This window comes from Phoxinus phoxinus, assembly GCF_949152265.1.
Source record: "Phoxinus phoxinus genome assembly, chromosome: 13".
Lineage (NCBI taxonomy): Eukaryota > Metazoa > Chordata > Actinopteri > Cypriniformes > Leuciscidae > Phoxinus > Phoxinus phoxinus.
The window spans coordinates 30,711,700-30,738,007 of record NC_136888.1 but is presented as its reverse complement, the minus strand read 5'-3'; the positions used below and the strand labels follow the sequence as shown (position 1 = coordinate 30,738,007).

General features: G+C 37.4%; 1 protein-coding gene across 1 annotated transcript in view; it reads left to right on the top strand.

Annotated features, from left to right (window-relative positions):
• The first annotated feature begins 2,139 nt into the window (after positions 1 to 2,139).
• Positions 2,140 to 26,308, top strand: part of peli2 (pellino E3 ubiquitin protein ligase family member 2) — a 30,167-nt gene continuing 5,998 nt past the window's right edge. Inside the window, exons 1-3 of the mRNA XM_079633377.1 lie at positions 2,140 to 2,504; positions 16,464 to 16,593; positions 24,397 to 24,498. Of these exons, the coding sequence (XP_079489503.1) occupies positions 2,428 to 2,504; positions 16,464 to 16,593; positions 24,397 to 24,498 (309 nt within the window). The 5' untranslated portion in view covers positions 2,140 to 2,427. The remainder of the gene's footprint in view (positions 2,505 to 16,463; positions 16,594 to 24,396; positions 24,499 to 26,308) is intronic.

Sequence of the window (26,308 nt, the reverse complement as noted above, 5' to 3'; positions counted from 1 at the left end):
CCAATATAATAATAATAAAAAAATAAAAAAAAGGATGAGGGAGGTGAAACCCTCGCTGAAAACCCAATTGGACAGACTGTGGTAACAGTGTGGGCTAATTACAATCCTTTACAAACGTGTGGAGGTCACACATTCAGCAGGAACGTGTGAAAGACTGACCAGCCGTCAAAGTACGTGGAGGAGGAGTGCTGACCGGGAGCTTTGGCCAAAAGCACACAAGTGGAGACCCGCTGTGATCAATGAGAAACTATTTCAGCCTTCAGTTATCCAGAGAAAGTGAACTGACAACATTCACTCCAATAAGAACATACACTCGATTTGTCAGTGGAAAAATAGACTTTTATGTAATAAACTTTTAATAAACTTTCTTCCAGTGGGCCAAAATGAAATTAAAGTCACCATGAAATCAAAATGCATTTATTAAAAACGATTTATCCATGCACATCATTATTATTATTCATGTGCCTTTAATCTTTAATTAAAATAACTTCCTCTCCCTCTTGCAGCAACATCTCTTCTCTTCTCTGATGATGTGTTTACTGGTGTGAGGGCGGGGCAACCTGTCACTCACATGAGATCCACCAATAGCAAACCACATCTATCCAATAGTAGTCCCGCCCTGCATTTTTTCTTATTCAAAAACCCATTTCACTCAGATATACGTCTTAATAGGGAAAGAAAATCACAACTTCCATTTCACGCCGACTTTAAAAAAAAAAGTCTTTTTTTTTTGCCACAAATTATTATTCTGTCATCTTTACTCATTATTCCTCACATCTCATTTGTTGTTCCATGCAAGAAAGTACGTCATATAAGTTTGCAAAGGACATGAGAGTGAGTAAATGATACCAGAATTTTCCTTTTTGGGTGAACAAATCCTATAAGCAGAAAAATAAATCAACAATCCTAATTATCGACTTAAACAGAATCTGAGTGCTGCTGTGGAGGCATGTATAGGAGAAGCAAACTCCTAGCAAATGGCCCATTCATGTGGACTGAGCTGTTAGAACAGCATGCTGTCTGTGGGGAACTGATGGCATTTAACACGCTCATGGTTTACAGCAGAGTAAGTCAACAGTTTATATTCTCAGGCCTAGTTTACATAGTTATCGCTGCTAATCATTTGTTCGTAAAACAAATCCCATCCAGCATACCTAAAAGAATAATAATAAAAATAAAAATAATAAAATAAAAAACTGACAGAAGCTTAAAGATCACTGCAAACTGTGTGTAAATGTAAATTAAAGTATTAGTTTTAAAGATAGACAGATTTCCCCCCCCAAACAATTAAAGTCAAAGGGGTCTAAAGTTGTTTCGATCACAATGTTCTTCAAAATGTCTTCTTTTGTGTTCATACAACTTTAATGTGACACATTTTTAATTTTTAGTTGAACTGTCCCTTTATGATTCACTTCATTCACTGTAAAAAAAAATATGATCAATAAGTTTTGACAGCATATGCTTTTACATTGATTTAACTCTTTAAAATAATTGAAGCAATTATTAATTGTTTTCATAAGTTATACAAGATTCAACTAATTTTTTCAAGTCGAATTTAAGTTGAAATAACTTAAACATCCAATTTATATTGTACTTAAAAAATTAAGGCAGCAACTTTTTTTACAGTGTTCTGGAGATTGTTTTAAATCAGAACATGGAAACACATTTATTTGATTAGTGATATGCAGGTTACTGTTATTAGGAGTGACACTTAAAAAATAAAAATGTATTTTTTTTTCAAATTGACATAATTATTATGGAAAATACATTATTATAATTGTTGTTTTTATTATTATTTACGTAGTGCATAAAACTGGATGAGGTTAAAATAAAAAACTGCTCAAAATTTAGTGTACCACTTTAAATATGTCTAACTTTCAGTCTTTGTTTACATAATTGAAGGTGCCGCCTCAGACCGCCGTTGTGTTGGATTGTGCCGTTACAGGGGGCGCATTTTTTTATATTAAAAGTTGAAATATTTCAGGATCAAACCTTCCATAACAGTTTATACACACAGAACACAGGCCTCAAAAGTATGTAAGCATACACTGATCGACGATGACTCTGTTAAAATATTCACTTTAATCGTTGGAAAGTTCCTTCCCACTCTCCCCCGCGTAAAGTCGTTATAAGTGAATGGTACGGTCCACCCCCTACGAGTACTGTTTTTCTTTCAGCGGATGGAAGCATTAAGTTATTCGCTGTTCCTATGATGAAATGTCTCCAAGACTCAAGGCTTTAATTTTAAAATTTCTGTCGGATGTACGATTTCATTGAGTATCTTTCCTCAGAAAAGTACAACGCAAGATTGGGGGCAGGTAAATGGGTAATATGGCAGTTAGAAGCGCCCTTTGAAGTCTTTTCCCGTTTCGTCGCTGGATTGATCGTGTAATTTAGTGAGGGGCGCTGTGTTGTTTGAAAAGCCTCATGTTTTCAACGGGTCAAGAGGAGCACTGTGCGCCCACCAAAGAGCCAGTGAAGTACGGCGAACTGGTGGTTTTGGGGTGAGTCCATACGCGCAGCTTTTTTTCCTCCTCATAATGAGTCCAATATTGACGAGTTCACCCGACTTTATCTGTATTATTTGCTGTTTCCAAGTTACATACTTTCACTTGCCGTAGACACTCTCACAACAGGGCTCTTCAGAAACTCTCTGGCATATTTTTCAGCCGCTATTTAGTGGATAACCGCGTTTTTAGAGAGTACGGAAATAGTTTGTTTACACACTTGATATTGGTGTGCAGTGCGCGAGACCTCCCAGCTCTTAAAATTCACGCGCTCACGTTACTGCACAAATGAAACACGTGCGGTCTAACGAGCGCTGTCTAAAGCTTACGGGAGCCAGATAAATAAACGCATTTAGGCCATTATTATTTTTATGCACGAAAGCCGCCATCTAAAGTGATCTGGTCGATGACGTAGAAACACAATTATTGACTATGATGTGCATTTTACTCCATCGTGGATGGTTTGGCTGGGAGTTGGTTTAATCCCAGACACTTATTGTAAGCCCCAGTGTTCGGGTCTTGATGGGACTTTCTCATGGTGCTCGTTCATCATCTGTACGGGAAGTCATAACGAGATGAAGGGCGGTGGAGGAATTCGGAAGCAGCCCACTAAAGTTATTGGTCCCCCCCCTCCTCCTCCTCGTCTGTGACTGAGCAAAGAGCCTGTCTCTGTTTTACAATACCCCCTCCTAGCTCTGCTGGTTGTAAATCACAAATGTTCAGTGATCTTCTAGAGCAGGGGGTTTCAAACCAGTCCTGGAGTACTGCATATGATGGATGTCTGCATTATTAGTTCAGTGGAAGATGCTCTGTGTGTTGATCTGGATGTGTCGCATCATAAAACGATGTGAAACTTCAAGGATGTCAGGTGTACTATAAAATATTGTGTGGTTAGTGTAACTGAAAAGGGATTTTATACCTAAAGCCTACTGTATCATTTAATAAGCACATTCCTAAGGCCTCTAAATTATCAACACGATCTCAACTTTGCTGAAAAACCTGTTGTACACAACGGTTGATAGTTTATACTTTTAGGAAGAAAAACATATTTTAGTATTTTTTTAAAACGATCCCCTTTAGGTTGTGGTTCAGCTTTTGCTTTGAAATCTTTAGTTTTTTTAATAAACTAAATGTAAGAATAACTTTTATTTTGTTAGTAATATTTCAAGATATGAACACTTACTGGACTGAAGCAACTTGGATAGATTTACTTGATTATCCATACCGGTACTTCACTTTTTTGGGGGGGAAACATTTATTTTAAAATTGGATTATTAAATGACATGAAATTTGTGTACATCTCTCAATAATCATTGTATTGCATTATATGTTTTACCCCTCACAATAAAAAAACGCTTCGACAGTTTTGATCATAAAACTAAGCATTTCAATTATATTATTGAGGCCGTTTCTCAATATGTATTCATAAGCAATCTTGCGTCTTTGTTTTCTTGTACTACGTTATCATCTGTTCAATTCCAATATTCAAGAACGCAAGTACCCGGATGTGTTCTTGATACCGGGAATGCATCGAATGCAGACTTTAGAGAATCAAACCGTTAGAAATCCCAGAAGACGCTGCGGTTGGAGGCTTACTTTAAAGGGTTAGTTCACCCAAAAATAAAATTGTCATCAAATTTTTTTATTAAATCTGAGCGCTTTCTGTCTCTCCATTGCCAGCTAAACTTTGACGCTTCAAAAAGTTCATCAAGAGATCGTAAAACTAATCCATATGAATCTTCTAGAGACACAATCATTTTTATATGATGAACAGATTGGCTTTTATTCACATATAAACACTCATCAACTCACATATCAGTTGTGGTGAACAGAAGCTCAAGCATGTTTGCTTTAGGTGTGAGAACCAATGAGGTTCATTCTCGTGTTACGCAGCACGATTGAGCTCCTGTTTATGTCCACTGGTAAGTGTTTATACAAGTGAAACTCAAAAAATCGTGCAAAAGTTCATTTATTTGGCTGCATTGAGTAGTGCTGGGTATCGATTCAAATTTCAAGAATCGATTCGATTCCGATTCTCAAGATCTTGAATCGATTATCATTATTCGATTCGATTCGATCCGATCTGATCCGATCTTATATTTTTAAAATTAAAAGTTTTAACTGTTCATGAACAATCAAGTATTTGTATTAAATAACATTCACAAACATACATTAATGTTGTAAAATGTATTGTTCACTCAATGTATTGATGTTAGATAAGGCATTAATGTTAATGAATGGTGTCTTAATGTAGTGTTACCAACAAAACAGGAGATAAAACGTGTTTTATTTGACTTAATTAACTGTCCTTTTATTTAATCCAAAACTGCGTTCATATTTAAAAGGCCTTTTAAACTAGATACAACGAACCGCACACGATACCACTTTAGGGGCCGTTCACATATCGCGTTTTATGCGCGTGCAAATTCAGTGAGAAGCACTTCAATGCATCTCAACAGGTCATGTGACAAAAACAAGCCTGTTACGGCCTTTCCGTAACAACATGGAAAGCTGGGCCGCCGCCGAACAGCTGATCATAGCTGTACAGGGCGGCTTTTTATTTCTCATCTCAATGAATATATCTAGTAGTAAAGCTAAGGCAAGGGCTAGAAATCAATTAATTATTTGATGATACTTCCTCGTCATCATGGAGAGCGCAGTTTGCACGAGTTTGCACCGCTTTCTCCTCTCAACAAGCGTGTGCTTTCCCTTTGCGTCTGCCGTTGCTATGCAACCATGAACAGAGGCGCGCCTGGAAAACGAATTTGCACGCGCAAAAAACGCGCTATGTGAACGATTCATTCCTCCTTTCTTGTCAACAAGTGGATTCAGAGAAACCGCATTAGCAGCGCCGCCGGTCGCCGTGTCTCAGTGTGTTTATGGGGAAAATGTAGGCCTGTTATTAAATCGATCCTCTGAGTTACGGATCGATCTTTAGAAATTAATATGAAAATCGATTTAGAATTGGTGAATCGATTTTTTCAACACAGCACTAGCATTGAGGCAGTAATTCATGCAAAAGGTGCCCAAACCAAGTACTGAGTACATGTGCATGATTATACTTTTCAGAGGGCTGACATTTCTGTATTTAAAATCCTTTTTTAAAATTTATTTCTTGTAATATTCTGATTTTGAATGTGGGGTTTTCATAAGCTGTAAGCCATAATCATCAACATTATAATATATAAAATAAAGGCTTGAAATATTTACTTTGCATGTAATGAGTCTATATAATATATTAGTTTCACCTTTAAGTTGAATTACTGAAATAAATGACCTTTTGCACGATATTAAAATTTTTTGAGTTTCACCTGTATGTGAATTAAAGGCTAAATTAAATATTTTCAGCATATAAAGCGGTTGAGTCTCTTCAGAAAATTTGGATTAAATTGCTCTATTCATACGGATTAGTTTTACGATCTCTTTATGAACGCTTTGAAGCATCAAAGTGGTAGTTGCGCAACTGTTTATGGAGGGACAAATCTCTCAGATTTTCAGATCTGTTCTGAAGATGAATGAAAGTCTTACAGGTTTGGAATGACATGAGGGTGAGTAAATGATGACAGAATTAAAAATTTTGGGTGAACTATCTCTTTAAAAGATAGCCGCTGCAAGCTAGCAAATACGTGACGTGACGGCTCGTGAAAGTAAACATTTGTCTGTTTGTTTTGCTTTTAATAAAGTGACCTGAAGAAAGCCTGCAATATTGTATTAAAAATAATCTTAACATTGACAAAAGCATAGGTAACATTAAACATACAAATTTTTACAATTGCACACGGCAAAATAAAATAATATAAAACAACATATGAAAATAATGCCTGTAATAATGTGACAGAAATGTTTTAATAGACCCCTTTTCAGTTAGTAAACATGATGTTTTTTTGTGGGGGCGGAGTTTAGTTGGTGGCAGAACGATCCCTCTGGTCGTTTCACTAGCGTTAGTTTGCCAGTTTTGTTAGCTTGTTTTTTAACAATGACTGGAGAAAATCCAATTTTATCTTAATGCGCAAGGTCACTCACTGTCCAGGGGCCTCATTTATAAAACTGTGCGTAGGATCCTTACTAAAAGTGTACGTGCGCCCAAAAGCCAAAAATGGCGAGCGCAAAAAAATATTCAGACTTATAAAAGCGTGCGTACGCCAGAACCTACGCAGGATTCACTTTATAAATCCCACTCAGCGGAAGATTGTGCGCACATGCGTCTCCTCCCCGAAATAACCATATATGGAGCTTACAACGTCTAGTTTTACTATGCATATCCTCATCTGCATATCATTTGCATATGATTATTCATCCACGTGATAACATGTTTAACGGTACAAGACATTAGGAAAATATGAAATACCGATGTGCCGTCACATTACATTAATAAAAATAATTTAGTAGCCTATGCCTTGTTTTTGAATAAATAAATCAAATAGCCTAGTGTTAAATAAATTTCAGAGAAAGTTTTTCTCAATCTTTTCCACTGGCCAAATAGTCTTTTTAATTGATTTATATTTTTTTATGGAAACAGATAGACCTTGTTGTGCATTATGTTTGCACAATCTGCTATTATCATGATAAGCAATTATCTCTGTAGTTAAAACATTAAAACAAAGCATGCCAAAGGAAAAGTGTTCAAAAGCATTGCATCCACAACAAATATTTATAGGCTATTTATTGAATATATATATATTTTTTTTACTTTTCAGTAAATGTCATGTATTTTAACTCTATTAATTAGAAAATTAGAATGGCCCAACGCGCTTGCTGGCGCGGACATTTAAGGTGTGGATATTTGCTTCAAGTGATAGGCTTGGTGAGTGAAATTATATTTGTATTATATTTATGTAAATGTATCATTTTATTTTGATTTTCTGTCTAAAAGTGACCAAAAAGACATTTAACTCCAGCTCACCATCGGTGTCGCCAAACTGCTCCGTCTCCAAAACGTTCGTACGCATGGGTCAGAGTTTGCGTGCAGGTGCGCACATTTTCCCGTCAAGTTTGTTTTTATAAATCACAAGTTATGCGTCGGAAATGGCGTACGCCTCTTTCAGGGCCTGTTTTGTGCGTACGCAACGGTTATAAATGAGGCCCCAGGACCGCGATTGTTATTTGCAAAAGTTAATTTTAACGGATGGAACCAGATTGGCCGACCCGTACACGCTCAGTCAATGGATGGACGATAACGCCAGGATTAACTTTAACGCTACCTCCGGTTGAGAAGCCTGACTTTTTGACCCGATAGAGAAACTGAGCGTAAAGAGAAACTGAGGGCATATACATCTTCAGATGCCTATAACTATGTGCTGAATGGCCACGTAGGCTATATAACTATGTATTTGATTACCCTTTCTTACCAGGTTCTTCATAAAGTCTAGCCCCAATCAATCAAAACAACAATCATAGATGATTCACAAATAATCACAATAATTTAGAAAACATTGTGTGATAAAATGTAAAATTGGAGCCTGTACTCTGTTGATTCTAGAACCCCACAACAAGATGACATTTAATAATAATAATAATAATAATAATAATAGTAATTTAAGCTCATTATGTAGTCGAATCTGTACTGGTTTGTATTGGCCGCCTCCAGTTTTCACTCTGTTTTGCAACCAGTTAGCGTCGTGACGTAACTGTGAAGTCGGCGCAAAAGGCGTCTATAGGTTAACATTTGTGATGTTATTGTGCATTGGACGCCGCTAGTTATAATATGCTGGGAAGGTCAGTTGAGTAACAAGATCGCAGCACATCTCAACCTTTCAGTCTCCAGTTTGTAGGCCAACATGTCTGCAGGCGTTATACAGGTTTGCAAACATGATTTTTTTTCCGTTTTTTTTTTAATAGTGGTTTTTGATTTGAATAAATTAGTCTGTGGTTATTAACATTACTTGAAGCGAGTTTCATGTTTTGTTTTGTAACATGGTTTCACATCCTCATGGTTGTCGGAGTCTTTATTCGGCAACTTGTGTTTTTAAAAACAGCAGCTTTAAAATTCACATTATGCAACTTTTGTAGAACAAAATAAAAAGGGTCTTTTCAAGCATTACATTTTAAGATAGAGCCTAATTCTCAGTGCTACTACAGTTTTCATTTATTTATTTGTCTTTATGAAGAATATAATTTTATAGTCAAATATGACCCTGACATGACCGCTTTCATGAGAATAATATTATTCTCATGAAAGCGGTCATGTCAGGGTCATATTTGACTGGTAATAATGATTAATATGCCCTTCAAGTGGAGTCGGAAATATCATAATTGCGAGTTCGGAGTATGTGAATGACCAGGTGAATAAACTCTGAATTCATGATGCACAAGTTTCCAACATCAGAAGTGGCATGTTGATTTAAAGGGGTCATGACATGAGAAACCAAATTTGCCTTGATCTTTTGGTATATAAGAGGTCTTTGTACCATTTAAACGTCCTGCAAGTTTCATAGCTTAAGACGTCCTCCCCATTATAAACGAATCATTTATTTAATCAAGCTCTAAATACAGCTCGTTCTGGATCCATGGTAAGAAGTGACGTCACGGTACGAAGTGACGTACCAGCGTTTGCATATGACCGCCTCCAGCCCAAGACAGCTACGCTTTAAGCGCAAGGCAACTACGCTCATTTCGTATCGTTGTCGCGCCCGCGCGCTGCGCGCCTCACAAGTGTTCAGTCGACGGACAGCGAGTGGGTCTGTGTACAGGGAAATTACGATGCCGCAGATGTGCTGTTCCTGGCTGTGGACAAACAACATCTTTGAATACGCTGCGAAGGATCCAGTCGTCAGGGAAAAATGGATGCACTTTATTTTTTGCGGACGTCTCAGTCACGACAGTGTTAGTTTAAGCGTTTGTTCTGTACATTTGAAGGATGACTGTTTTGAGCTTTGCCAGAAAACTGTTGCTCAAAGATAAGTCCGTGCCGACTATTCTGGGCTCAACATCGACGCCGCAAACTGTAAGTAATGTATTTAAAACTTTAAACTACTTTTTAAATACGCTGAAAGATCCAGTCGTCAGGGAAAAATGGATGCACTTTATTTTTTGCGGACGTCCCAGTCACGGCAGTGTTAGTTTAAGCGTTTGTTCTATACATTTAAGGATGACTGTTTTGAGGAAAAAATCCCAATATGATGCTTGGCTTTGCCAGAAAACTGTTGCTCAAAGATAAGTCCGTGCCGACTATTCTGGGCTCAACAACGACGACGCAAACTTACTTTTTACCATGGCTAATATAAACAGATTTGTATAAGAGAATCTTGAAAATATGTCGCCTTTCTAGTAGGCCTACATGTGATTAGTTAAATAATGTTAAACTGTTAGCAAATTAAGCTATATGATAATTATGCAACAATAATCCGTTTTCAAGTGTCTCGGGTTAATTTTTTTTTATTAATTCAAAATAGTTTCACTTTCCATGTGGACACGAGCTGATCCAGTCTTCGTTGTTGTGGTGATGGTTCATTTTCCTCTGATTCCGGCTCAAACATATAAGGTTTTATCATTGCAAGAGCCATCGCTTCGCATGCATCACCCGCTAATAAACAGTTGCGCCGAATCCGCAAATGTTCTGGCTGGGGGCGTTAATAATTGATGCACAGGTACTGACATTAGCCAATCATAACAGTGGGTGTTAACACTGAACTCTTAAAGGGGAAACACCCCCCAAACAGACTGTTTGAATCAGAGGATGAGAAACAGGGTGGGAAAAGGTCATAAATCACTACATTTTAAAAGTTTTTTTGTAAAAAAAACTATAGTAATACTATAATTGCACCTAAGGGAACATAATAATAAAAATAAAAAAACCATGTCATGACCCCTTTAAAGATGATATAATATCAGTAATCTATAGGCTATATAGAGATCAGTGAGTGGATGATAGCAAGACTGTAGTAAATAATGATTTTGGAAGTTAATCACTTCACTTTTGAAGTGACTTTTGTGGTTGAGTGGTTTTTGTTTTTTATGTAAAGTTATCAATCTTGTATTACACGGAGTACAAAATGAATCAGGTGGTATGATGAAATATTTGCTGTTCTTGGAGTGTTTTGTTTGATTCATAGAATTTGAAACCTTCTGTGCATGAACCAAACAGGCCTATTGTAGCATATATTCCTTAAAAAAAGAGGAAAAGATCAACCTACCAACTTTCTGCTGGCCTGATTCATCGGGGTGGCCTGGCATTGGCTGCTGGCACACACAGAGCCGAGGCTGAAAGAGGGTATTATTGATCTGGGCACAGGCAGATCTGAGCCTCCAGTCCTCCTCTCTCTCTGTTCATTGTTCTCATTAGACTGACTGAGCTTTTTGAGAAGGCGAAAATGCACCTTTTGTAATGTTGTCTTTCCTCTGTGACTGATAGCTGTGGGGAGATGGATCTCGCCAACTCACTGAGATAGCCTTACAATCACTATCATTCAAACTCTGAAAGGAAGACATGATCAACCTAAAGGATCTCAGATGTACTGTAAAGGTCTCCCTGATTAATGCAATTCATATCGAAGTAATTTAACATGGTGATAACAAATTATACACTTGGTGTGTACAGGTGAAACTCTAAAAATTTAATTAGAATATTGTGGAAAAGTTAATTCATTTCAGTAATTCAACTTAAAAGGTGAATCTAATATATTATATAGACTCATTACATGCAAAGTGAGCTATTTCAAGCCTTTATTTGTTATAATTTTGATGATTAGCCTATAGGGTTTACAGCTTATGAAAACCTTTTCACAATGTTCTAATTTTGAATTTGGGGTTTTCATAAGCTATAAGCCATAATCATCAATATTATAACAAATAAAGGCTTGAAATATCTCACTTTGCATCTAATGAGTCTATATAATATATTAGTTTCACCTTTTAAGTTGAATTACTGAAATGAGTGAAGTAATTTTTCGAGTTTCATCTGTATATAAAGATTTGTGTTTTATGGGATAGCTTGTCTAACAGCACAGAAAGCGTAGTTTGTAGACAAAGTTGAGACTAGATGTCAGAATAGATCTCTGCATTAATGGTACGTTTACACAACAATGATGATAAAAGCTGAATTTTTTCCCCCACGGATCCCCGTAAACGTTTAAAAATGTTGTTCTGCTGCCAGGCCAGTAGTTGGCGTTGGTGGTCACTTTGTAAAGAAAAACTCTACGCCTATTGACTGAACCCATAATACGCATGTGCATGACGCCACCGTTTTCACAAATTCACGTTTTTGTAGTTTACATAGAGATTATAAACAGTATCATTTTCCAAAACTTGCACTTTGAAACCCATTTTCAAAAGTTTGTTTTCAGGCCTCCAAAACGCTGTGTAAATGAACGTCTAAAACGCATTAAAAATAAAACGCCGTTCACACAGAACAGGTTTTTCCGTTCCACCGTGCTGCTTTTTCTTTGTAAACAAAAATGGGTTTAGATGAACACGTTTGACTTCTGCACTCGTGTCTTTTGCAGAGTTTTGTGCATTACAAGCATTTAAAAAAATGTGGGGCTTAAGTTAGTTTAACTTAAAAAAAGAAAGAAAATGCATCTCAATACTTCTCAATACTCAATGTCTCCTAACACTGTCTACACTGGAAGCGAAATTATTTTTTTTCTAGGGCTGTCAAATCGTGATTAATCGCATGATTGCCATGAGTTAACTCGTGATTAATCGCAACTAATCACACTTTTTTTTTTTTATTCGTTCTAAATGTACCTTAAATCATGACTTTTCAATTTTGTAATGCTCTAATCATTATGGGCATGGATAAATATGGATGCTTTATGCAAATGTATGTTTATTATTGAAACCATAGTCAACATAGAGCATGAAGACGAGACATGTTTCAAAGGTCATAGATGTTTTTCAAATAACTTGTTCATGTCTATTGGACGCATGAAGAAACAACAAAGAAATACCAGGTTCCCATTACTTTTCTTTCTTTGCACGGAGCAATTTACTAAAACAAACATGTTTAGATTTTTGCATGACAGGGCAGCTCTTCTGAAAATGCTAAATGTACATTTATTATTACATTAGTTTGTCTCTCTCTGTGCCCATGTTGATGAAGCTAAATTCTCAATAAAACGGTTTTCATTGGTATATTTTACTGTTTCTGTTGTCAAACAACGGAGTGAATATGAAATAGTGACTAAAACGCGACCAATTAAGACATAACCAGCTCTCCCTTCCAAGATGTTAATCTGCACAACAAACCTGATAATCGAGCCGTCGTCTGATGAAATCAAATACACATAAGATAAAGACAATATCTGTGCTGTGATTTCAGCTATACTTGCATGTAAAATTAGAGAAGCAACATAATATCTGTGTTTAACTGAATTAAAGCACTGCTCCTCTCTGCCGAGAGAGAGAGAGAGGTGCTCACACGTGCGGGGAGAGCAGTACCTAAGGTTTGGGTGCTTTTTTGAAGGGAAAAAAATCGCTAAAGGGGTCTGCAATATCTCTAAGTTGGCAGAACTCTGTGTATCTCCATTTCTCCAACTAGGGGTTGAGCCACGGGTCAAACAAAAAATATGCGCTGCGTTAATCGCGCGTTAAAATTAGTGCCGTTACCAATAATATGATTTTGTCCAGATCCGATCATGTGATCGGAAATCGGGCCCGATCACGTGGTTTCAGACTCGATCGGAATCGGACGTTACCTCCCGATCAGGACTCGGATATATATTTATATATTCTCATTATTTTTTAACACATCTATTATATAGTTATGCGGTGGCACAGAGTTAGACCCTTTTGACTTCACACAGAAACAGCAACGCGTGTGTGTGGCATGACATCACTTTGTTGACATCACCAAAAGTGAAGAATTTGTTATTTATTACTTGATTGTTCAAGCTACCTCACAGAAGTGCTCTGTTTGGTAAAATAAGGTGAATTAAATAAATAATAAGGAACATCCTGGATCTGTTTTTTCGCTCTTCTTTATTTTTTTATGTATTATAAAAGTATCAAAATCAAATGACTCGGACTCGAGGGCAAAAAAAACCTGATCGGGACATCCCTAGTTATTAACGCGTTAACTTTATTTCTAATGACTGGACGGATGACTCAAGCCAATATGCTCATAAGGAAGTTTTATGTGTTCTGACTCTGAAGTTCTCTTTGTTTAGAACCTACATCACACCGCTATATACTGCTCCATTGTGGACTAACTATATGAAAAGGAGTATGCAGCGTCTAAAGGTAGCATACAATGATGCAATGAGGCTTCTGCTTCGGGTCCCTAGGTGGCATAGTGCCAGTCATTTGTTTGTGTCTAATAGAGTGCCAACCTGTGAGGCACTCTTAAGGCAACTGATGTTTGGTTTTGTGTCGACTGGACAATTCAGTGAACCATATAATTGAAGCCCTAGTCAGTCCTCTGAAAAGCTGTTATAGATACACACTTCAAGGCTTAGACGACACTGGTGTAATAGCCTGTATATTCTATAGGATATTATGAATTTTTTTTTTTAAATGTAATTTTGTATCTCCATTTTTATGATGTATGTTGTGCTATATGGACCCGTTTCTGCAATAAAGCTTTATTATTATTATTTGACAGCACTTTTTTTTTTTCATTCCACTGCGCTGCTTTTCCATAGTTTGTCTATGGAACATGCGGTAGAATAGATGGACGGGTTTGATCGTTGCGCTCGTGGATCACATCTTTTGCAATGTCTCTCGTGCGTAACACAGCTTTCTAAAATGCACCGCTCAAGTTAAAAGTTCACCTTTTTGTATAAAGAATACCCCCCTTATTTTCCCTCACCTGACCTGTTATTGTGTTATCATCCATTTCAGATAAACGCGTCCTTAAATGGACATCAAACTGTGATGGGACACTTTTCATACTGCTAGACTAGACATCATGCTGTCTCCATCTGAAAGCTGAAGTAGCTGCTTTGCATTTGTGTATAATGGCACCTTCTAAGGGAACCGGTTACAGACAGACTCCCATGGCACCATCATGTCTAATGATCTAGAACAAATTCAAATGAGCTTTAGTCGCAACCAAGCAAGTATTTAATGGCTATTTCTTGCTAAAAATGAAGTCATACTTTGACTAGTTTTAACTGAGATGCCATTCTTTCCACGAACTGCTCGCACATAATCGTGGGATAAAAGCTAGAGAAGAATGCATCTTCTAAATCTGGCCAGATAAAGACATCTCAGTAGACAGGATGTTACATATTTATTGGATTCAGACATGCCTTGATACTTTCTCAAATTGTGTAACATGTCTAGTGATAAGCATCAACAGTACAGGATGTTGAGGCCTCTTGCAAGTAAGTGCTGACCTCATGCACGCTGTAGACAGCCGATTGTAGATTAGCATTTTACTCTGAATCCTTGTTCTCATAAATGCTGTATGAAAAGGTCCAGGATCTACCAGGAAAATCTTATGGAGCAGAACAAAAACCTGACTGGATGGAGCGGGACTCAATGGGACTGTAAACGATTAATCGCGATTAATCGAATCCAAAATAAAAGTTTGTGTTTAGTAAACATAATATATATGTGTGTGTTGTGTATAATTATTTTGTATATATAAATACACACACATGCATGTATATATTTAAGAAAAATTTGTTATTTATATATAATATAAATCATATTAAAATATATATGCAGTATATAAATGCAAGTATTTCTCAAATATATACATGCATGTGTGTGAATTTATATAATTATACACAATACACACACATATTATGTAAACACAAACTTTTATTTTGGATTTGATTAATCGTGATTAATCAGCCCTAGGAAGAAGTCTTTGTATTGACAGCTTTTAGTCTATGATGTTCTGAACACCACAGTGTTTATATTATCTATGAGTAGCTTATTAAATGTAGTAAGTATTAAAAGTATAAAAGAAGTGTAATTATAACTCCCATTTCTCCTCTCTATGAATAAGTGACAATTACATGTTAAGAGGTTGCAAGCAACACAAAGGAACCTACCCAAGGGAAGTAACTTCATGAGAACTGCACATGCTGTTAGACAAGAACATTTACCGGTATATAATTTAAATTAGGGCCGTCATGATTCCTCGATTAAATTCAAGGGCTCTATTTGACTACAACTTGAATAGTGGCTGAATGTAAGGCTGATGTAACAAAATGGCATGACATCTCTATGAAACAGCAGCTCTATGAATGGCGTGCGATGCCTTTTCTCTCCAAATAAAGTCCTGTTTTGATCATTATGCTGCCAGTAGAAACCACTTGTGCTTTAATAGTGTTCACACACCTCAGACCTCATTTGATCTTAAAATGTAGAAAAGAGTGAAAGCGAACTGTTCTCTTTGCATTCACATTGTACCTGTACAGTGTTCCAGTGTTCCAGTTAGAAGAACTTTTTATAATTTTTTTTTAGTGGAGAATTGAAGGAAGACATTTGAGCTTCTGTTAAAGTTTCTCATTTCAACTGTGGAGAAATCCTGCACTCTTCTAATTATTTTATGAAAGGGTGTCATTTTATTAGATTTGTATCATAAGTTGTGGGCAAAAACATTTCAAATGTTGCAAATTTGAAGATACAGTGCATTTTAATGCTCGTTTTAAGCATCTTTGAACACCTGGAGACACCTGGTGATGGGGTTTGGGTGTTCGATCCTCTGCGGCTGCAGGAATCACTGTATCACGAGCTCCTCGTGTGCTGATTGTATAGCGCCATCACTACTCTTTAAAGCACATGGTGCATGCATAGTCTAATATGCATGCATTTAATTGCGTTTGGATAATCGTTCAGGGGCACGGTTAATTATGCAGCGTGTTTTGAATGACTGGCATTCCAGTTCATATGAAATCTGTGTGGTTTTCCGGATTCTGTTGGTCTGCTCATGTGGCTGGGATCTGTAGAGCCGTCAAGCAGCATTTTCTTGGAATATGATATTCTGTGTTTGACTCCTTAAAGTGGTATTTCCATAGTCCCTCATATAGTGTCATCTAATTTTCTTTTTCTTTCCTTAAACAGGTACAATGGTACACTTCCCAATGGAGACAGAGGGCGAAGGAAAAGCCGGTTTGCCCTTTACAAGAGAGCCAAAGCCAACGGTGTCAAACCCAGCACTGTACACATCCTTAACACACCACAAGCCAGCAAGGTAATCGCATATCAGCCATAAACCTAGTGAAACCTAGTCATCTGTGAGATTAATTTGTTTTTCTTTGCATTGTAAAATAAAACCTGTAGCTGTACTGGCTGGGTTTTTTTCTTTCTTTCTTTTTTTTTTTTCAAATACTTTAACCAAATTTACTGTGTTGGTCTTCCCTCAAATTTAACATTACATTTTAAAAATATATATTTATCACCTCTCATGATTCATTTAAATGCTTTCCTCTGAAAGCAAGGGAAAGAGAAACTCCTACATATGCAATAAGGTCAGTCACAAAAATCACGTCTTTTCAGCGCTAATTTTTCACTGCATGTCTCTAGTAAATCCTAGAAAATTTTTCATAATTTTTTTATGCCAAAAGAGGGGTTTGCGCTGGTGCAAGCTGTTAGTAAATCTGGCCCTGGAATTGACACACTTAAGACTAAAATTTTACTCAGTGCGGCTTTATACATATGGACCCAGAAATGGATTCTTACTGAGAGTGAACTTGATTGAGCCTGAGATCATTGTGGTGATGGAGAACATCTGGATGCCTGAGTATTGGGGTCCTACCTTCACTCTCCACCCCGATTACCAGCAAACAAAGTACTTTAAGTACCTGAACTGTATTGTGCATCTAGAAAGGAAAACACTGAAAAATTCCCTTTCTCACAATGCATATTTTGTGCAATGAAGCCTGAGATTGTCTTGTGTTTTGCTTCAACCATGAAACCAAAAGCATTTTTATGTTTGTTTGATGGTTTTGTTTGTGTGTATTTGGCACACAAAAATGCCATTGTCCATATGCATTCTGAAGTATGTAGAATCATAGAAAATTGGGATGCATCAGAGATTTGTTTTCCCTCTCTCCCACCCCTATAATATACTATTATAAATAATCTGACTTTAATGGCACAACCAAATGCTTTGCCCTTTTGAAGGTGTTGCCTTTCAGTTTATATTTTACAGCAAGGGTGTGTCAACTCATTTTAGATTGTGGGCCATGGAGAAAGGTTAGCTTAGGGGCTGATTTGTGTTTGTTAAACCATGCTGTCCCCATGCAAGCGCATGACCAACACTTGATTCTGGACTTGACAAGCTCCAGAAGAGCGCCTTTATGAGATAGCAGTACATGGAATTTGAAATTAATTCTTTCACAAGACTTTCCAACTCCACATAACAGAGAGAAGTTGTAAGTATGTTGGATTATTGCCCAGTTGTGAAGCTGCGCAACGCAGTGTTTAGTTAAGAAGCATTGTGACTTTTAGTTTCTCCAATGTTGGCTACGATAGCATATTTAACCCCACCTTTAAATGGTTGCTACTGGGACATTCTTCAGAGATTTACAGGGAACATTTACTAAACATGGGTGGGGTTGAGTTGTTCACTGTCATTCAGAGCAGCTTCTACCAATAAACAAATCCGTGCTGATACTTGGCCATCTCCAGATGTTGTTGTGAAATGCGTGGAGCTGGATCAGAGACCATCATTCCCTCTGACACTTATTTTTTTTATGTCAGTGTATGATCTTGCTTTGAGCAGCCAGACCACAACTTTCAAGTCCAGCCCACATTGTATTAACTCCAATGGTAGTATTATAGTAGTAGTATTTTGATTGTAACTTCTGTCTCAGTGACTTGATTTGAGGTTGGTGACTCCTCTGTGATGGCTGCCTTTTTTGCCGCTGTTCCAGTCAACTGAAGGAAAACTGCCAACAGTCGGCATTGTCTGAGGAGATCTTTCTCGATGAGAGCCGCTTCATTACAACATGCAACTATTGTTCTGTTCCAAACCCTAGTGACCCTACTAGACCGCATGGCAAGGCACAGGGATTAGGGATGCTCCTGTCAGGATTTTTTGCAGCTGATACCGACTAGTGATTTCTTGTCGTCATGATCGGCCGATACTGATCACGATAATTCAAGCTTTATATAAGTGATATGTAAGGCATTTTTAACGATTTCACGTGATTTCAAGTGGCATACTTAAATAAATGGCTTATAAAAATAATAATAATAAAAAAACAAGGTATGAAGTACATGGTCTCATTAGAAAATCTTAAAAAAAAAAAAAAAAGATTCTGATCATGTTTGGAGGTTATGTTAAACACTGCTGAGAACCCAACCAAAAAAAGTGATGCATTTATTTTGTTATAATTAATGCCTGACATGATTATATGACTGGTTATAAAATCAAGTTTGGGCTTGTTCACAATCATGTCAACTGGATCTGGGCCAAATTTTGCGTTTATCTCAAAGCAATTAAAAGATGGCATTTGGAACCATAGTAGCCTTTTTATCAAGAGTCCAAAAACCTCTCCAAACAAGTGATCTGAGTGTTTTACTGAACAGCACTACTTGCGTGTGTAAACGTTACAAAGCATAAAACTATTGATAATTGTATAGAATAACTAACAAGTAATGAGATCCTGGTTGATGAGTTATGATCTTCCAGCGCTGTTACAGCCATGTGCTCCTAATCAAGACTTTCCAATCTGAGCGATCGATCCAATCCAAGTGCGCTCCAGCTGTAAAACGGTGTCCGATTGGTTTCTACACATCGTCTCTACTGCTCTCTACCCACCACACCCGAGATCCAGTTTACTGTGTCACTGCGTAATGATCACGACACGATCGGATCCCGGAAGTCGTATAGCTTTAGCCAAGCAGCATGCTAGCTTGGCAGCATGGTAACATTTTGGAAACCATTTGTGACTCCTGCTTTGTGTAGCAAAACATAAAAATAAAATATTAAATAACTAATGAAGAATTACTGCTTATGTAGAGCTTCTAAAAGCTTTTCAGTCACTTAAAGAGGACATATGTTTTTAATCTTTTACATTTTCAATTTTCTTTAGTGTGTAATGTTGCTGTTGAAAACATCAAAAAGGTTTTCAAAGCACAAAGTCGCTCCAAAGGGAGTTATTCACTACATCAGTGAGCACTAAGCAGCACTGTTTCTGAACTCCCGGAAATGCCTCGTTTGTAGTCTTGAGATTTCTTCTGGGAATGTACACGTCACAATATTACTCATTTAAATAATCCTGCCCAAAGCATGCAGAAAAAGGGACGAGGCCTGATTGAGATGCATTAATATGTATGTGTTGAAACTCGTGGTTATGACACTTCCGAAACGCACTCGAATCGGTTGACCAATCGCACACTGATCCAGCAGACCAATCACAGCACATTGCACTTTTAGGAAGGAGGGGCTTCACAGAGACCGGAACTAAACCTAGAGTTACTGACAGACTGTAAAGAGAAGGGCTGCCACAGTGTAAATTATGTGGAATAATGTGTTGTAGACGCCATTCATGAATGTTCAAACTAGAATAGGTTTTTAAAAAAACAAAATAAAGACTTTGGAAATATGCCATTTTTATTTGAATAATTCGTAATAACAATGCAATGTAAATGTAAGCTTTCCCAGTTAGTGACCTTTTCGAAAACATTTACAGAGGACAACCAACTTGAAGGAGGTCACCTACAAGTGGCCAATTGTTCATTGTGCTTGTTTGTTCCATGATCAACAGAGCAGCTACATTGTCACATGCTGAGAATAGCCATGGCATTGTGCCACCTTACATCCATTATCCTCCTTAACTCCTCAATCTTTACCTGCCTGATTCTAGCAGAGCTCGATGCTTCTCTCTCAAGTTTAGTCCTCAGTAGAATTACTACAATATCATAATTATCTCACCAGTATCAGTGTTCAAATGGATATTAGTGCTGGTCTTGCATTTATTTTTAGTTTACATTTAAATTAAGTTAAACCTATAAACTGGTATAAAAATATATACCCCCCCCCTTCATACTGAGAATAACCAGTATTACCATATAAGCACATGAAGCACAACTCTTTCATGCTTTCTCCATTATATAAAGGTGTGGAAAAACAGCCAATCGTAGTGTGAAACATTAAAAACCTCGATATACTCACGCCGAAGTTCTTTGCTTAGGGGTAAAATGAAGTTCGAAACGTGAGCAGCGATATACTGTTATCGAACATCCGACACCGCCCACACTGTTGAGAGCGAGGGTTAGATGTATGTAAATATGTGTTGCACGTTTTCCTCTCAACAAAATTAACGCAACAAAATTGAGAATTTTTTTTTTTTTAAATAAAGCATAAGAAAACCATCTGATCATAGCAACGTGGATATGTTTGAACGAGCTCTGCAATTCGCCACTGTAGTAACGTCACATCACGTTTATTTATATAGCACTTTATACTATAGATTGCTTCAAATCGAACAGCTTTACCGTATAACAAAAAAAAAAACGTGTCTATCATTTCATCAGAAGCACAACTTCATTTTCTACTATAAAGCAGCTCTATAGTGTGTTCATGTTTTTACTCACGGATGTCTGTCCTCGACAGTCTGAACCTTTAGAAAGTCACACTCACCTAAATACTTTTTCAGTCACACAGTCATTTTGCAAATGTCGCTATAGGGCCCTGTTTAGTTATTTTTGTCTTTTTTTTCAGTGTCATTTAAAAAAGAAGAATGTGATATATTTGTGATGTGTTTGTTTTACACAGACCCAGGATCCGTAATTAAAGTCCCATGAACACAAGGAATGTTTTCTTCTCGCCATGAAACTCACTGGCATGCTGTATTTTTGGGGATGTTTTGTTACTGTTGGCTGCTCATTATCCGTCCGCAGAGCCTCGTCAGAGCTGAAAATATCCCAGCGCACAGTCATCTGTGAATCACGCTGTTCTTTGGGGTCACAGCGCTCTGAGGTGGAAGGCCTTCCATGTCTTCAGGCGTCGCTCTGAAAGGGTTAACCGAAAAAAAAACAAAAAACGGCCAATTCTCCAGCAGTGACAAGTGCAGCTGCATCATTGTAATGTTAAAGTTGAACAAAGAACAGGCTCTGTGATTACTCACAGTGCACCAGCGAACTCCTTTCAGATAATGGGTCACAAAATGCCACTAAACTATTCCAGGAACAATATGTGATTGTTCACGGATGTCTTGGAGGGTTTTTTTAGAGGTTAGAGTTGTTGCCACTTGCATTGTGGGCTGTCCAGTTATGATGGAGGCGAGTACAGTCGAATTAGATCCTGTGGCTTGAGGTTGGTGGCCACAGCATCTCATCTCATCATGTGTTTACAACAAACGCGAGGCCCAAGCTGCTCCGGCGTCTCACAGATGGAGCAGCTTCAAATACCCTGTTGCCCAACGGGTGCGGCTCCACTAGCTCTATTGTTTGGGGTGTTTTTGTAGCTTTTGTGGCCCACTGTAAAACAGCAGTGGGGGATGGATGGCTGGATGGACCCCCTGTTGTGACCTGGCAGTGAGCATGGAGAGCTGGCTAATGTTTCACCCTCAAGCCTCTTTGTTCCACTTTACTATGGGCACAAATGTGCCACCAACAACAATAACGGCCCAAATTTTAAACTGGAAACCAGTCATACACGCCAAATTATGAGTCCCGTCACAACATAATTGATAGAGCTTTGGAGTAAGGCTGGGTGGGTTAGATAAAAATAAACAATATTCTGACATTTTCCCTTTTTGACAATGCTCTGTATATCTCTGTACTCGTGTGTTTGTTCTGAAATGGCTAAAAAGGCAAGTTCATATTTGTAATTCATAATTGTGATGATCAGATGACTAACTACCACAGCCAGTTAATTAAACTATTAATGCAAATAATACTAATGATATTCAATTTTGTTTATGCAACATTAGTAAGCAGCTAGAAAATGGCTTGCTAGAACTTGCCAGCCAATCAGATTTCTTCCTGGCCAATTTTATATACATTATAAGATATTATTTTTTTAAATATATATATTTTATACAGGTGCTTTTATATTTACAAGTTTCTGTTAAACTTGCTTATAATGGATTATTTAAATATTTAATAAATTGTAAAACTACATTTACGGAAAAAAATCTAATTTTTGTTGCGTACTACATGCTTACTGCTTACAAATTTCATAAAAAATGCATAATTTGTCAAGTATTTCACACCTTTCTCTGTTGGGCTCCATCTGGTTGATGCACACTCAAGGTGAACTTTATTATCCCACAAGGGGAAATTCATGTGGTCATTCATTATGCGCCCTTGTCACAACATTCTCTAAAAACATAAACACAACAGTCAAACCAATAAATATGTATATATATGTGTGTGTATATATATATATATATATATATATATATATATATATATATATAAAATAAAATAACTATGACAGAAATTAACTATGATAATATAAAAGATGACAATACTGCAAATACCGCACTCGCTTTGTGCACTCTCTGAAGTTTATTTTATCAAACTTGCCTGCTGTTAAGAATAACAGTTTGGAAAATTTAAATGTGCTGCCCTTTCAATTCATAACATTTACAGAATATAATTGTAAAATGTAAGTTTTGCACTGGCTAAAGTATCTCTACATTTATATCCTTAAACGTATTTTGGATCCTGTCTACATTGATTTAAACTATTCATTAAGTTCATTTAAAGAACTGAATTTGCGAGTTGAGACACGAGTGAAAGAGTGTGCACAAAATTGCACCCCCCCCCCCCTTTTTTTTTATTTATTTTTTTATTTTATTAAAGTTGCATAAAGCGCATTTACATGACTTTGATTTTAATGTTTAACTTGCTGAACCAAATCAATTTGAATTGAGCATTTTTTTTTAGGATTAGAAAATATATACAGACTCAGCCAGCATCCCTATTTAGTCTGGGATATTACTGGGCATATGTGGGGCGTGAAATTTTGGCTTTCTGTATGCATATGTGAACTGCTTGTGACCTCCAGTGTTATTGAGAACAGTGTTATGCGCACTCACACAATCCTGTGCTTGGCAGATGAGTGGACAGTGAGTTTTAAAAACGGTAATGCGTTAAATAGTGTTGTACAGAAACAAACCACCTTCCTCTCTTGGCTGTGTTTTTCCATTGTTGCACAGTGTAGTAACCATGACCCAGTTTCCACTCCCTCTTGAGCACACGTGATAGAGATGTGGGTAATTTGGAAATCACAGATTAGAGGAGAGAAAGGGTGAATCAGGAAGCGAGAAATAATCACGCTGGGAAATTGGCTGTTTAAAACACTGTGGTTTGTCTCAAGCCACCAGAATAATGTTTACACACACTCTGCTTTGAAGTGAACTCAATCCGTATTGCAATTCAGATCATGCATGGATATCTGTGATGGCTAATTTTCTCACTTCAAGTAAAGTAGATCTCAAACCATACTTTTTCATTTTGTTAGTCATGTGATGCTTGCCTCTTCTTACACTCTTGACTTGAATAATGTATGATTTATTTATAACAAGCCGCATATGACAGCTGTCTCAGTAATGAATGTTTGATGGGGTGTGTTTCACATACACACAATAAAACGCTCACATTCTACATGCTCGTTACAGTGGGGTTTTGGACCAACTTTAAACATTTTAAAAAGGGCAAAGTTATTCGCAGCTTGCTAACCTTTTCACATTTCCGTTTTGGAGGGTAAAGGGCATATAGAGGGACCATGTGAGGCCATAGCACATATTATTGCAGACTTCCCTTTTGCTCCACATGCATCAAAAAGATCCATAGCAAGTTTTCATAATTTTCTAAATAGAAAGACATTGGTTATGCCGTTTTTCCTCATTGTCCTTTGTCACTTTCTCAGTAACTATATTTGAAGCTGTAAAGGTTTTTAAGTTAAAGGTTTGAAGTGAACAATGCAGTGAACTACAAACTACATTTTCAGAAACTAAAAACCGTTCTCTGTGTGCCACTGTATTAGATGTGCTAGAAACCCTCCCTGACAGATGCTTTTGTTGTGTTGTGACAGGCAGTGAACTGTAAGGGCCAGCACAGCATCTCCTACACGCTGTCCAGAAACCAGACGGTGGTGGTGGAGTACTGCCATGACAAAGACACAGACATGTTCCAGGTACTGTTCTGCAAAAACAACAAACACCTTGAAATATCTCCTCCAGTGTTCAGTGTCTGCCTGTTGACTGAGTCGGCAAATCTGTTTCTCTCCAACTTTAATATGTCTGACCTCCACCACAGCTAATCAAGATCTGTGATATGGGACACGGTTATATCAGCTCCCCAAGACACGTGCTCAGATACAGGGTTGCGCATGTGTGCTTGTTTTTTTAAATGTCTGGTCTGCGCACGAGGGATCGAGTCGTATAGATTGCTGCAAATGGGAAGAAAAGCGAAAACCAGGAACCAGCAACAGGGACAAAACAGAAACTCTCTATAAAAAGGAAATAAAGTGGAGACCATTGCATCTTTATTTCAGTACAAGTATTTATAAACGGGGTTTAGTGCAATAAGCACCTCTCTATTCTTGGGAATTTCCATCCCACTTTTAAAACTAAAATAAGCTCTTCAAACAAGCCCTGGCACATGCATGACTGTTTTCCATCCTGCTCACTGTTGAGACAAACTAGTGTAGGGACAATTGTCACTCGGCTCAAAACCACACAAAACTCATTCTGAAACTGACACACCTGGAGATTTACAGGATCTTCAGCTGAAATGTGGTTATTTTTAGTTCAAAAGGGACCATTTTTGTAACAATGTATAAGTCTTGACTATTTTCAATAGATGCTGTACTTTTGAACTTACTATTCATCTCATAATCCTGAAAGTTTCCACAAAAACATTAAGCAGCATGACTATTTTTAGCTGTGTTAAGAAATGTTTCGTGCGCACCAAATCAGCATATTAGAATGATTTTTTTTTTAAACAATCATGTGATACACATTGTTCCTGTCTTCATTCACATTTGCCATCACAGGGAAAAGTTACACTTAAATAAAAAACTGCTATTTTTTTCACTGTATTTTTGATCAAATAAATGCAGCCTTGGTAGCATAAGAGATGATCAAAACATTACTGCTCAAAAGTTTGTTTATAGGATTTAGTGTTTTATTTAAATTATTAATAATATTCAATTCATTTTCAAATTTATTTGTATAGTGCTTTTCACAATACATATTGTTTCAAAGCAGCTTTACAGAAAATGCATTTCAGAAATGTACATAGAAAAAATACAGTTAGTTAATCACGTATTAATTTAGGGCATAACATATCGCCGGCGTCGAGTCGTCTCTTCACAGGCGCTGGGGCATATGAAGTCATGAGAGGCTGGATACATAACTGGAGCTGGCGAACTCTATCTTGGGACTGGCGTCAATTTTAATATAATAAAATTGGTTTTCCCTAATATTGTTCTTTTTGTCATGACCTAGAATATAATTAATCACACAATTGTTTGTAATGAGAACCTATTATTTTAAAGGGGGGGTAAAATACTTAGTTTCAGTCAATCTCATGTTAATCTTGAGTACCTATAGAGTAATAGTGTGTCCTTCATATCTCCAAAAAGTCTTTAGTTTCATCATATTTATAAAATAAAAATACAGCTTTCCGATTCTATCCGGAAAAAGCCGAGGTCCTTGATTCTGGGCGTGGGCGGAGCTATAGAGTCAAGCGGGAGCGCGTGATACCGTTGTACTTGCATGAATGGGGTGTTTTATCACTGGGACCGCGCCAGGTTTTAATTGCAACCGGTTTGCAAATCCAGCGACGGCCTGGGCCTTGTTAATAAAACATTCGTCACTGAAATGACCAGAACACAAAACCGCACTTGCCGAACTCCTTTGCTGTCCCGGAAATACAAACTGCATCCACTGTTCCAGTAACACTGGGTTCGTTGGGAAGCTGAACAAGGTAAACTTCCCTCC